We start from the raw sequence: 14,152 nt of genomic DNA on the forward strand, positions 1-14,152 counted from the left end.
TTTCACTGAAAATGACTGACATCAAACAATCAACAGCTCCCTAAAAGTGAGTACACTAAAATACCTTCTCAGCCTAGGAAGTCCCCAAACACATACATATACATAGAAGGTACACATGTGTATGTGGGCATGCAAACACGTGTGTGTGTAGTTTGTGTTTGTAGATGTGTGTATCCTCAACAAAGGTGTTGACAACCACAAGGAAGAGAAAACAGTAACAAAAAGACAACAGTATAATATAACACAAATATAAATGTTAAATTCTCTAGTATAAGGTAGGGAATTCCAGAGGGTCCTAAAGAGAAGCCATTGAAAATTAAATGAACAAGAGTTATAAAAAATTAAAGTACCATTTAAGGTAGTAATTTATATCACACAGATATGTAAAATGTACTGAAAGAAACAGAATTGAGGCGCCTGGGTGGCTCAGTCAGTTGTGCGTCTGACTTCAGCTCAGGTCATGATCTAGCGGTTTGTGACTTGAAGCCTCACTTCGGACTCACTGCTGTTAACACAGAGCCCACTTCAGATCCTCTGTCCCTCTCTCCCTGCCCTTTCCCAGCTCACACTCACTCTCTCCTTCTCAAAAATAATTAAACATGAAGAAAAAAAAAAAGGAATCCATACAAAGTCTAAACAGCCTGTGTCATAGAAGCTATATTTAATGAGTATTTGTTAAACATACAACTGTTGTAGATGTTTACATGGAAAAGAGCAACAGCAGTAAAAATATCTACGAAAGAATGGACACAAAACAGATTTTTTAAAAAGTTTCTTCAATACTCAGGACAAGGTAGGTAGGTATATGAAGACAAAGATGAACTCCCTACTGAACTTCAGAGAATTAACCATCAAGATACAAGATTTTAGTCTCTCTCTAGATTTCCAAGGGCAGAGCAAAAGCTATTCATCAATAGATTCTAAAAGTAAAATCTACTACCAAAGAAGTACTTACTGCATTCCAGAAATTGTTTCAGACGGTCAAATATTCCATGTAAAAAACCCTAGAAAAGATTTTTTAATGTCTCAATTTATTGTTGTAAACATCTTCCTTATACTTTTTGCAAGAATATTAAAATTTATCACACCATTTTAGTAAGTTACAATCATATAAAGTAAAAACACTGTACTACTATAAACAAATCTTCCAAAGAAAACATATCATCTCTTAAAGTCTCATTTCAGTTACATAAATCAGTGTGCAATAAAACATTATTTACTATTTTATTTCACTAAGTAATCTCTATTCTTACTGCTTTTCCTTCTTCATGGCTCATATAATCCCGACATAATGTTTATGTATTATCTGCCTCCTCCCACTACAATGTACACTCCCTGAGGGCCAGGACTTGGCTGTGTTTATTGCTCTACCCTAGAATCCAGGAACAGTATTTGGGAATAATAAATACTCAGCATGTGGATAAATGGTACCAATTACTTAAAGGAGAAGCTCTTAAGCTCAAGTATTAAATAAATTAGCTTTCAGATATAAGAGAAGTATCACCATTTGTCACCTGGTAAAAATATAAACAACCCTTACTTGTTAATAGGTATTTTAAGAAATGTTATAAAAAGTTGACAGATATAAAGGGATAGTGAAAAACAACTTCATTAAAATTTTTAAAAGGCACCTAGGTGGCTCGGTTGGTTAAGCGTCCGACCTCAGCTCAGGTCATGATCTCAGGTCTCATGGGTTCAAGCCCCACATCAGGCTCTGTGCTGACAGCTCAGAGCCTGGAGCCTGCTTTGGATTCTGCATCTCCCTCTCTCTCTGCCCCCCACACCCCATCCACACTCTGTCTCTCAAAAATGAGTAATATAAATTTTTTTTTAATTTTTAAAAACTTAAAAATCTCAGACTTTTTGGATCAATAGATTTTGGTGTATAAACATCATAAAAGATGTCACATGATCTTTCAACAAACAGGATGGTCAGGCTTTTTGTCACAAAATAACCACATGATAAAGGCCTTAATTACAAATGACTAACTGTAATAGAATGTTATTTCCTGTTTCTTCTTACAGATATACTCTTCACTCATTCATTCTTGAGTCTGAGACCATTTAACTAGGATGTCATCATCTGAAGACTCAGAAACAGATTTCACTTAGAGAATTTCACCATTATCATTAGGATCTAGAATGCTGCTCTCTGTCTGAGAGCATCCATCTTCTGATTCATGTCAAAGTTATGAAAACTCTTCTTGTCAAATCTTCTTCTCTGCCATTTGAGCAGAAAATAAAGAATTCTGAATTCTCAATGTGTTACACAAAAGCTGAAGGTCGAATAAACAGACAGTGCTTCCAGTCTTCTTTTATTTCTTCTTGAAAGATGTAATGCAATGCACAACACAGTTAAGAAAACTACATGGTAACAATTTCACTACCACTTCATCCTCAGGCCAATTCCATCGTTCTTCCACTTTCACACTATTTCAATCTTTTTAACCATAATTGAGAGTAATTGAAAAATAATAAGTAAAAATTAATAATTCCTAAGGTGATGAAAGAGCAAAATGTTTCATTATACAAAGAATAAGATCATCGAGATTCCATATGCATTTTAAATTTATAAAGTAGCCCAATGGTCCCTTAACGTAATGACACCAAAGAAGAATTTTATTCTATTTCTTTTAAATAAAATTAGTTTATCAACAGGAGTACTCCGAAGAAAACAAAGTTGTAAAAGCCATCAATTTTAATAAGCTGATCAAAAGAACGAGGAATTTACAAAATTATCAACAGCTGACTAATCTGTAGTATAAATAAACTAATAGATCATGATTTATTCTGTTCATATAATAACAGAAGAACTCAAGTTAATCATTAATATAAAGTACTTTAATTAGCTGAACTAGTGACACAAATCATTACTTACATTAATCCTCACAACATTCAGTAAAGTAGGTCCTATTATTTCATCTCCATATTAAAGAAACTGAGTAACAGGGAAGATAAGCAAATAGCTGGAGGCCATGCTACCAGGAAAAGGCCAAATCAAGATTCAAATCCAAATTTATCTGCCTCCAGAAACCAAAATCTTACCACTATCATACAGCGCTTCTAAAGCATCTTTTAAGTTCCATGTTATTTTTAAGATCTTTATGTTATTTGAAAATCATCCTTAACTTGTAAAAATTCTATCTTGTTTCCAACTAGTCAATATACCTTAACTCCTGCGATAGAGCATTTATAATGGTAAAAGTTGACATATCATTTCAGCAGACAGAAGAAAGACTCTCAAGGGAAAGCCAAAGGCTCACAAAACACTGAGTTCCCAATGAAAATCACTATTCCAATTTATAGGAATGTGATTCAAATCAACAATTCATTTTTACTAAAAAAGCAAAAAAAAACAAAAAAACAACGCAAAGCCCTGACAAAATCACCAATATTTTAGTTAACATAATTTTATGATACTCATAATAATATTACATACAAAAGTAATTACTGAGCCTTCTAACCTGTTTTGACTATATAATATATTCATTCATTTTAAAAATAATTACTGAGTATTTACTGCTGGCAGAGGCTGTTCCAAGCTCTGGGATGAATACTGAATGAAATATATATACACACATATCTATATCCATCCAAGTGTTCATTCTAGCATCATTTACCAACACTTAAAAACTGGATAAGGTGGACAAGTAAATTACAGGACATCCTATATTAATGTTATCATTTTTAAAAAATTAGTAAACTGGATTTTAAAAAATCCAGCAAACATATGGATTTACCACAGAATCACTAAAAACATAACATATAATATTACTGACATAAGAAAACTACCATAAGTGTAGGAAAAATCAAGTGAAGAAACAGCATGTGTCCCATTTACAGAATATTGAGGAAGAAAGAAAAGTACATCTAAAAGACTTAAAGTATACTTACAAATTTTACCAGTATCTCTGACAGCAAGTTTTCAAATGATTTTTTATTTCATCTCATGATTTAAAAAATAATAAGCATATAAGCCCTTTTATAAAACAAAATAGCCAGCACGCTGTAATGATGCAGATTACCAGCTTTTAAATTCTTTTAACAGTAAAATCATTAATGTAATCAAAATCTTACTGATATACAAAATATACTAAAGCTGTAAAACAAATGAACTAGTAAGTCTGGTCAAATCGGGTAGGGGTGACCCGAAGACCAATTAAATGTCCTTTTTTCAAACTTCATGTTCCCCAAAAGCAAGCCACAGAAAGCAAAATTTTAGCAAACTTGAACTTTACTGAGAAAACTAACATAGATCTGGGTAAATATATAATACAGTATCATTTTGTTTTCCAATAAAACATATATAGCTATATATTTTTTTTACAGAAAAAGTGGATGATGCTCTATACCAACAAAGAATATAATCACTAACGTTGGGCTTATCAAGAGAGTTTTTCCTTCTTAGATATATTTTTCAGTTGATTGCAAAGAGCACAGATAGAAGTTATGGCTGAAGAAAAAAATTCACTTTAAATATACAAAAAAGACAGAGAAATATCAAGGATATAAATAACTATCCACAATGGAACTAGAAATGTGATAATAGCATTCAACCTCAATTCAAACTGAAATTAACACTCTCAATGTACCATCAAGGCTCTTGAGAACTATCCTAAGGCTATTTCCTTCTCTTCACAAAGGAGGTGCTTTGATATACTGAAAAAAGGCCTTAAGTAAAAAAATGTATAGTATAACATAAAGAAATGGTAAAAGGTCATTTAATAAAAACTTATAAATGAATGCCAACTAAAAATAAGCTTAAAACACGGAGGAAAGGGGCACCTGGGTGGCTTAGTCAGTTAAGCTCAGGTTCATGGGTTAATCCTGCGGTTCATGGGTTCGAGCCCTGCATCGGGTTCTGTGCTGGCAACTCAGAGCCTACAGCCTGTTTCAGATGCTGTGTCTCCCTCGCTCTCTGCCCCTCCCCCACTCATGCTCTCTCTCTGTCTCAAAAATAAACAAACTATTTAAAAAAAAAAAAAACACTGAGGAAAATAACAAGCACTTTCCCAAAGCCACAACCAATCAGTAACTTCTTTCACTTACCATCACTTCCATATTTTTATGAGGTTCCACAAATCCATTAACAGTTAATTTACGCAGCACTGAAAAGTAAAATTGAGCTTTATTGCATCTAATTTTCTCATATTTTATCCTATTAAAATCATAATCATAATAAAGAGTCAGAGTCACAAAGCCTCATCAACACTGGGGGTTAATCTAACTTAATCCTTTCATATAACAGATAGAGAAAAGTAGTCCCTGGTCACTGGTTTATTTCCAAGTAGCAAGATGCGATGACAGCCAAGTTTTTTTTTTTTTTTAACTCAAAAGCTGAGTTCTTCTCACTTAAATCTTAACTACTTATGTTTCTAAAACTATATTGCAAAATTTAATTTAACTCTATAATTCTTAGTATTTCCCACCTGAAATAACCCTCATACGTTGAAACTGAGATAGGAACCTCTATTTCATAACCTTGAAACTATGTCAGTGACCAAATTCCTTCAGTTAGTTTTAGACTACGTTAATGAAAATACAAATCTCCTTAAAAGGATAAAAATACTCAACTATTTCTAAATCTGGAATAGTCTATAGTGCTCAAATATAAACATTACATTTTATGAGTAACTGGTGTACACAGGGAGACAATCAGGAAAAACAAAAAGAAGTCAGATCTAGATTAAACAGCTAGCTTCAAGGTCTACAACTGTACTCTTTTGAACAAGTTTTCCAGATCTCACATTCCTCGTCTGTCAACTGTGGTTAGGAAGTTCTACTTCATAGGATTATTAAAGAATTCAATAGTAAAACACTTAGCACAAATCAGTAACACAGAGAAGATGGCAGTATGAGACTACAAAATTCAAAGTCACCTCATTTGAAAACGTTACAGACACCGCTATCTTTAGAAATCAGAGCAGTGTTCGTGAGGTGAAGCCTAAAAGGAGTATATCAAAAATGGTTTTAGAATTCAACTGTCCATAAAATCATCAGTTTCACACTTCCGATTATATATAACTCGAAAGTTGTCATCATAAAGGAGAAAACAGAATTCAAAATGAGTCCCTCATTCTGGATTTACTCGTTCCCACAAAAGAACCTGGTCCACATCACCCTAGAGGGTCCTCTCTTCTCCCGTCATCACCTCGTTAACTTCTATTTACTCTAGGATGATTCTGGTTCAAACGCCACTTTCTCAAGGAAGTCCTTTCTGACCACATTGTCAGTGATCATAACATTATAAGACCATTGTCATGTGTGATTTTCCATGGATTTGTATGACCATTTTATGTCTGGACCTAGTGTCAAACACCAAATTTATTTATTGAATGAAATAATGAATATATGCATGTCTAAAAGACACTAAATGCACACAGGTATAAATTCAGATTACATGTAACAAAAACTGTAGTCTTAAGTATTGCTCATGGCATAGAAATTTACAGCTAGACAGAATAAATATTTTACAGGAAAACGCTATGGGATTTTTCCAGGTTAGGGTATCTTAGAAATGCTAAGGTGTATATCGAAGATCCTGACATAGGGGAGTAATGAAAAGCTGAAAGCAGGGTAATGAAGAGTAAGGCTGCATCCCTTTTGTCAGGAATTAACTTTGAAATCACTAAGGCAAGAAAACCGTAATCAAAAGCACTCATGAAAACTCCTTAATCACAGAACACAAAACTGACACAAGTTTTGTATTTATGACCTTACACCAGTTTCTCTAGTTCTTTCTGGATAAATGTTTCTAAATCCTTTTAATTTTTTTCCCAAGGATGCTGACAAAACCATCTCTACTCACTTGTGTAACGAACCGCCTGTACAATGAATTGTACTTGTCAATAGTCCCTTAAACTCTTTCACACTTCTGTCTACAAGGTTCACCAGAATGTGCTGACAGTGTGAAGTCTGTACATCCACTGTCTAGTTAACATATGTGATGATGAGAGTGGTGCCAAGAGTGTACAACAGCATCCTAAGAAACCAAGGGGAGTATGATAAAATGCTTATAAGTAAAGCAAAAGGATGCAAAAGGAGCCAGAGTAAGAGAACTAAAGACTCCCTGAGATCAAACTAAGAAACGCAAATTAAAAGAGCCTATGCAAGAGAAAAGGAAAAAGACTGGAAGACAAAGAAAATGAGCCAAAAGAGAGTGTTTTACAAAGGTAAGGAATCTCAGGTACATTCATCAAGATAAATAGCTCAGGTCCAGTAAAATGATACACTATGGGAATACCTACAAGCAAAACGCAGGATAACACAGGCTAAGATGGCACACATCAAGCCCCTTCAAAAACCCAAGTAGGCCAACAAGAAACACAGAGTCTGAGTTCTCAGGGCAAACAGAGCTGGGACACAGCACTCAACTCTGGCTTGAGGACTGAAGTTTACTAATGTTAACATGACAATGGTCAGGGCTGAAAACCAGCAAGTGTAAAGCAGAAACAAAAAGAAGTGTTTGAAAGGTAAGTGTTCAAAGCCATGAGACTTCAGTAACATGAATATAACATAAAACTATCCCATACGTTTACAAATTAGAGAAAAAGCTATTCTCACAAAGACAAACCAACCACAAATAACACCTTGTCTGTGAAGGAGAGATTAACCCCCTCATTCTCCCAGTCCAAGTGGGAGCAGAAAACCCATCAGAGGAACTATTTGGTGACTGTTCTAAGACAGGTCATTTCCAAAATGAACATATCAAATTTAACAGTACCTTTCAATGACAGCAAAGTTCGTTCTAATGAACTCAGAACTGCAGGTTCATTCCCAGAAGAAACTTGTTGAAGGAATGTGTCTGTATGGTGATTCCACAGAGAGCAGGCAAAATTATAAATTCCAGAAGCTAACTGCAAAGAAATATCAACAAATTCACACAAAAAAACATTGATTTCAGTAATCAATTAGATCTAGTAATACATTTCAGTTTTAACCCTGAACACACATTTTCAATGAGATGTGAAACAGTTAAGTCGTTTATCATATTTCAAACTGTTCAAGCCAAAACATACAGTAGCAATGACCATTTGCTGGCTGCCGGTATGAACACACAGACACTCACCGAAAAGACTCATTTTTCTCAAAACATTAATCTAATGCCTGCACTGCAGTCTGACATTTTCTATTTTTCTTCACTAACATGTGGCAACACACAGTTTTTACAACAGTGACAGGGACACCTGGCTGGCTCAGATGGAAGAGGATGCAACTCTTGAGCTTCGGGCCATGAGTTCAAGCCCCGCAGTGGGTGTCAAGATTAGATAAATATATAAACTTTAAACACTGACAAACAGTCACCGAGTAAGGCAGATGAAACAATATACTAAGAAATACAAAAGGTTTCTCTGTTCTGCCAGTTCTACCATATGGTTTGGGGGCATGTAAAGCCAGGAACATACAAACCACAACACTTGCCATGCTGCTTTCCTATTTTGTACTGGTATTTGAAACACCTGACTTTCACACTGGGATGCAGCTGGCCTCTGCCTCCCAGGTTGAGGCAGAACCCTTTCTAATGGTATCCTGTATTACTTTTCTTCCAGAAGGTCTAAGAGCAATACAGCTGAGTCTACATGGCCATTTACTTTAAATAAAAATGAGATGGAAGTACATATGACTAGTTATCATTAGCATACTTAAAAAAGTTTTTCTTAATCCAGATAAAAGTCTATCATTTCCTTTAAATACTGGATTTATGATAAGATTGGGCATCAGAAACCAGTCGGAATCCTGCAAATAAAATAATACTTCCATGAAAAAAGGAAATTCCATTTCTATTATTTTAATAGAGAATTTTTTTTTTTTTTTTTTTGAGTGAGAGCAAGCGTGCATGAGCGAGCAGGCACACAAGCAGGAGAGGGGCAGAAAGAGGGGAGAGACAGAATCCCAAACAAGCTCCACACTAAATGCAGAGCCCAAACTAGGACTCAATTCAAGACCCTGGGATCACTACCTAAGTTGATTGAGCGCTGGACACCTAACCAACTGAGCCACCCAGGCACCCCTTAACTCAGTCATTTTAATGACCTGTGTGTGTTTACAGGTGTAGGCAGAGAGCTTTGCCAAATCTCGCTGGTGATTTTGCATGTACCTACAAAGGCCACACAAAGGCTTGAACCTCAAAGAGGAATATCAGCACAACCTATTACAATCCTCCTGAAAAAACAAGAAATGGAAGGCTTGTAAGGAACTGCTACAAGACAATTTCCTGCTGACCTCCCTGTCATCTCATTTAAGCTGTCATAAAACAGCTTCTCCTCATCTCCTAGGTTCTGATAAGATGTAAAGTTTTCTGACCCATTCCCCTCAAAAAGAGCTGCAGAAAACCGAACTATTTAGTTATGTTCTAGAACTGGCTCCTTAGCAATAGTGGATCCCACAATCTGCATCTGAGTCATTCACCCATATTGCTTTGGTCATTCTTTTTGGTGTGTATCAACAAAAACCAGAGGGAGTTGGTACCAATGGCTAACTTCTTTTCTCTGCCCAAAATAGGTAACCAACTGAATGAATCTAAAAGGGGTCCTATCTTCACCAACTTACCAGTCAGGGGTAGCAGTTGGCCCACTCTTGTCTTGGGCACATGCTTGACAAAGGTACAATGACTACTTATTAAGTAACTTCAACATATTCTCAACCATACATGGAATATTTCAGAGAAGAAAATAAAAATATTCAATTGTAGTATTTCAAGACTGCTAAAATATAGCAGTGATAATTATCTCAACACCGTATTACAGCACAAGCAGCAGTATCATAAAAAATTAAGGATCTAAAGTTGACATACCATGAAACACTCCTATGACAGAGAAAGAAATACTCTAATCAAAAGGGATATAACTGAAAAACCAATGTCAAAAATTTATAAGGTTTACTTACAACTATAATGAACTTCAATATTTTTCTTAGGAAATTGAATCCTTTCTGAAAATATGAGCCTAAGATACATGTCTAAGAATTGGAAAATACATCTTTTTAATTTTTATTACATGCACTGTGTAATTTTAAGTTAGAGCATCATATACTCTTCCAAACACACAAATCATCAAAATATTTGTCTGTCAGAATAAAGTGAAAGAAAACCAAGAGATCTAGAGGTAGAAAAAGGACAGGAATTACACATAAGATCTGAAAGTAAACCTTTAAAGTAAATTTCTTACTGTAGCAAGTATTTTAATCAAGTAAACTGAAGTCCATAGCCTTGTTTATAATTTTTAGACCCATTTTATACTCTGTAGTAAATAAAATCTAAGGGGTGCCATACCCAAATTCCAAATAAGAAAACTATTACATTCTAAACCAGCCTCTTACTTACAAATTATTTTTCCAGCTCTCCTTCACATCTTTTTTTTTTTTTTTTTTAACATTTATTCATTTTTGAGAGACAGAGCACAAGCACGGGAGGGACAGAGAGAGAGAAAGGGAGACACAGAATGTGAAACAGGCTCCAGGCTCTGAGCTGTCAGCACAGAGCCTGATGTGAGGCTGGAACTCACAAACTGAGATCATGACCTAAGCCGGAAGTCTGACGTTTAACTGACTGAGCCACCTAGGTGCTCCATCACATCTCCTCTTTAAAACTAATTGTTTAACATTCACTTCTACGTACAGATTTCATTAAAAATGTTCAGAATCCAGGGCACTTTTTTAGAAGCTATTTTTCTTGTAAAACACCTTTAAAATAAATCTGACATGTTTTTGTTAGCTAAGATGCAAGGGGAAGCTACTCAAAGAGGGCTGAAAGCTATCAGCAGGAGGGAGGAGGGGAATGGACAAAAGCAGGGAAGGAAGGTGTTTTGTTTTGCCAACCCAGCAGTTCTAGCCAAGGAGACTCCCAAGTAGGTGCTTCATTGGAGAGCTCCTTGCTGTGATTATCTCCCCTGATAGCCCCTTATATGAGTCAATTTGAGTTGGGTTAGAGCTGAGGACCTGCACAGAGGCCCCTCTGAGTTGTCTTGAAGTTACATTTAGTTCATTATAATTCTAAGGTCTCCTATGGGCAGAGTTTTCTGCCATTTTTTGAACATGGGATATATGCACTAACAAGCATGTTGACATGCTAGGCATGTGGAGTTGAACCAAAGTGCCTATGGGAGCTCCCTGCCCCTGCCCCTGATCACTGAATAAAGGCTTCCTGCACTGCCCCCACAGGAACAGAGTTCTCTGAGAGCTCTCTCCCGGTCTCCTTACTTCTAACAAGTAATACAAAATTCTTGATTTCAACACTTCCTTGGGTTGTGTTGCATCTGATGCACTCCAAGCAATGAACCTCTTGAGTAGGGTTACAATTTTCAAAATATGCTGGTGATTTAGAATGACAGGTTATCCCCTATATATTTAATGTTTATTTATTTTGAGAGAGAGAGAAAGAGAATGCATGCAAGTAAGCCAAGAAGGGGCAGAAAGGGAGAGAGGATCCCAAGCAGGCTCCCTGCTGTTATCAAGGAACCAAATACAGGACGTGATCTCATGAACCGTGAGATCATGACTTGAGCCCAAATCAAGACTTGGACACTTAACTGACTGAGCCACGCAAGTGCCTCTTGTTATATGTTTTTTTCTTGAGCTGGTGTCAGATTTCACTTGGTCAACTTTTTTCCTCAAGCTTAATCTTATTTTTAAGGAACTAAGAAATGGTTTGTTAGTATTTATTGAGTCTGGCAAGCACCGTTTGAAGAGAGCACTGAGAATTAGACAGAAGGCCCCATGACTCTTAGGATTAATGAATGGGACTTGCACCAAATTTTATATGTATATAAAAATTATATACTTCTATCAGAAGAATGTTCAATTTGTATTAGCTGTCTTGCATAGGTATTCTATATAAATAATGGAACAAAAGTACATGTTCTGTTGAGTGGTGTACAAAGGAGAGTGAGATTTATAGAAGAATCTTAGGTAAGATTCTGATTCACACAATTCATTGTATCCACATTAGGAGCAGTATTGATCTCAGTGAACTTGGGGAATTTTTCCTTTTTGTTATGAAAAAAAATTCTACCATTACTGAATTGTTATATAACTTGTGGAGAACAGGATTTATGATATTGATTCTGCATGTATGGATATTAAGAGACATTAGAACACAGCTATTAAAAATGTAAGCTCTGAGCACTGTCTTTGGTGCTGCTTCTATTACCAGGAGAATATCCCTTTACAGAATGCCACCATCTTAAAATGCACAATGTAAATTATAGTATACATACCAAACATAAAAACCTTCCCACTCACTCCCAATACAAAAAAACCAAAATATACCACAAAACAACTGTGAATACTGAACCAAAGGTCCTCAATGTGACAAAAGTGAACAAAAGGAAGTATTTCATCATGGTAGTATCAAAGTCATCCTAAAAAAATTCTGTTGTTCTATAAAATCGTCCTCTTTTCCTTTTATAATTCCTTTTATAATTTCACTCAAACACGTGTAAGAAAGTTGCATAACTCAAGAATGTCAAATGTTCTATCATTCTACCTCAAGAAACTTTCAGCAATGTTTGAAATTTTCATCACTATTTCTTAAAAAAATAATGTCATGAAGTTTATAGATATTAAGGGCACCGTTAGATCTTTATTAATTCTTCCTTCTTTCTAGCCCTGAAAAGTAAATAGTATCAAAGTGCCACTTTAATGAGTCTCATAAATATGAAAAGCACCTAAGTAGCTTTGGCACAGAGCAGGTATTGCTGAATGAAGGCAAGCGGCATTTAAGGCAAAAATTAAGAAAGAGCCAAGTAGTATAGGGGAAATTTTTTTAATTGGTATTCTCCTTTGTCCCGTGTTCCAGGTCTGGTGGTAAGCAGCTGGTTAAGAGCATTAGGCATCTATCAAAGCTCTATTCACAATCCTTTTTAACTAGCCTACAACAAAAGGTCTATACAACAGAAATGGCTGGAATGAAGAGGCAGCAACGGCACTACCCTTTCAGCCCAAGAGTAAAAGGAGAAAGACAGATAACGAAGGAAGAAACCAAAGGAATTTGGGAAGGAACACTGACAGCTGTCCTACATACACAAGTCCAGCACAAACTTCTACCTGCTCCAGAAGACGCCAAATGATGTATGCTCATTGAAGGCTCAGCGGGGAAAGGGAAAATAATGAAACAGGTAAAATAAAAATATTTCTTCTACATTTTCTTCTCAAAAATATGGAGGCAGACAGGAGACAATTCAGTAAGGTGATATGAAAACAAGCTATTTAATGAAACATTTTAGGTACTGGTTCACAAAAAAACCATTAATATTTGCGTTTTCTTTTTCTAAACCAGAGAAACAGTGCCACCCACTGGCTGCTAAGCGATTTTAAGTGGTAAGTACAAAGACCTGATTCCTTGAATTTCAAAAGGGAACCATTACAGAACATTTTATTTCTTTTAGCATTTAAAATATTTTTTTTTTTAGCCTCAGGACCACTGTTCTCACCATTTTCTCCTCAGAAACATGAGCACTGAAAAACTTTTAGTTTTATCTTGTAATTAATCATGAATAGTGGGGCAAAATTATTACCCATAATCTAATAGTTGTAAAATCTGCTTAACCTTGATCTTATCTCTAAGGCATAAAATCAACAGATACAGAATGTACAACATCTTGTAAGACATTTGAATCAAATCTTTTACCAAGTGAGTGGCATGAAAAAGAAAAAAAAAAAAGGAAATGAGTATTATTTTAAATTAAAAGACACTTAAGAGACTTGACCAAATGTACCCACATTATTCATTTTTCTGGCTCAAGCAAACCACTTGTTAAAGTATATATGAGAACAATGTAGAAAATATGCTCATAGTATTGTATTAAATCATTATTTTTACTTTTAGTTTTGGTAAAGGTTAAATGATTATAAACAAAATAAATCTATCTTACAGATGAATATTTAATAATAAAATATCATGAAATCTTTAAATCATTTTAAAATACCTTAGGTAAAAAGTGTTAAAACAAAAATGGCACAATGTAAACTGCTAAATCTCGATGATGGATATATGGCAATTTATATTTTTCTTATGCTTTCTGCATATTCTAAGTATTTCATAACAAGAAGTTTTAAAAACACCTGTATGCTCTTAATGACAAAAAGGTAGTTACTTTGGTAGTGATCTGTTTTTTCTTTAATATCATTATTAAAGATAATAATATATAATATTACC

The 14,152-nt window shown here is 35.1% G+C and overlaps 1 protein-coding gene and 1 long non-coding RNA gene across 2 annotated transcripts in view; one reads left to right on the forward strand and one right to left on the reverse strand.

The window, feature by feature from the left end:
- The window catches only part of IPO11 (importin 11), a 193,482-nt gene that overhangs the window by 134,010 nt on the left and 45,320 nt on the right, over positions 1 to 14,152 (reverse strand). The window contains exons 6-8 of the mRNA XM_077751422.1: positions 7,724 to 7,856; positions 5,050 to 5,108; positions 956 to 1,004 (exon numbers count right to left, since the gene is read on the reverse strand). Of these exons, the coding sequence (XP_077607548.1) occupies positions 956 to 1,004; positions 5,050 to 5,108; positions 7,724 to 7,856 (241 nt within the window). The remainder of the gene's footprint in view (positions 1 to 955; positions 1,005 to 5,049; positions 5,109 to 7,723; positions 7,857 to 14,152) is intronic.
- The window catches only part of LOC144221063 (uncharacterized), a 1,988-nt gene continuing 798 nt past the window's right edge, over positions 12,963 to 14,152 (forward strand). Inside the window, exons 1-2 of the long non-coding RNA XR_013331950.1 lie at positions 12,963 to 13,112; positions 13,274 to 13,314. This is a non-coding gene — a long non-coding RNA (uncharacterized LOC144221063). The remainder of the gene's footprint in view (positions 13,113 to 13,273; positions 13,315 to 14,152) is intronic.

This window comes from Crocuta crocuta, unplaced genomic scaffold (genome assembly GCF_008692635.1).
Source record: "Crocuta crocuta isolate KB4526 unplaced genomic scaffold, BGI_CrCroc_1.0 scaffold91, whole genome shotgun sequence".
Lineage (NCBI taxonomy): Eukaryota > Metazoa > Chordata > Mammalia > Carnivora > Hyaenidae > Crocuta > Crocuta crocuta.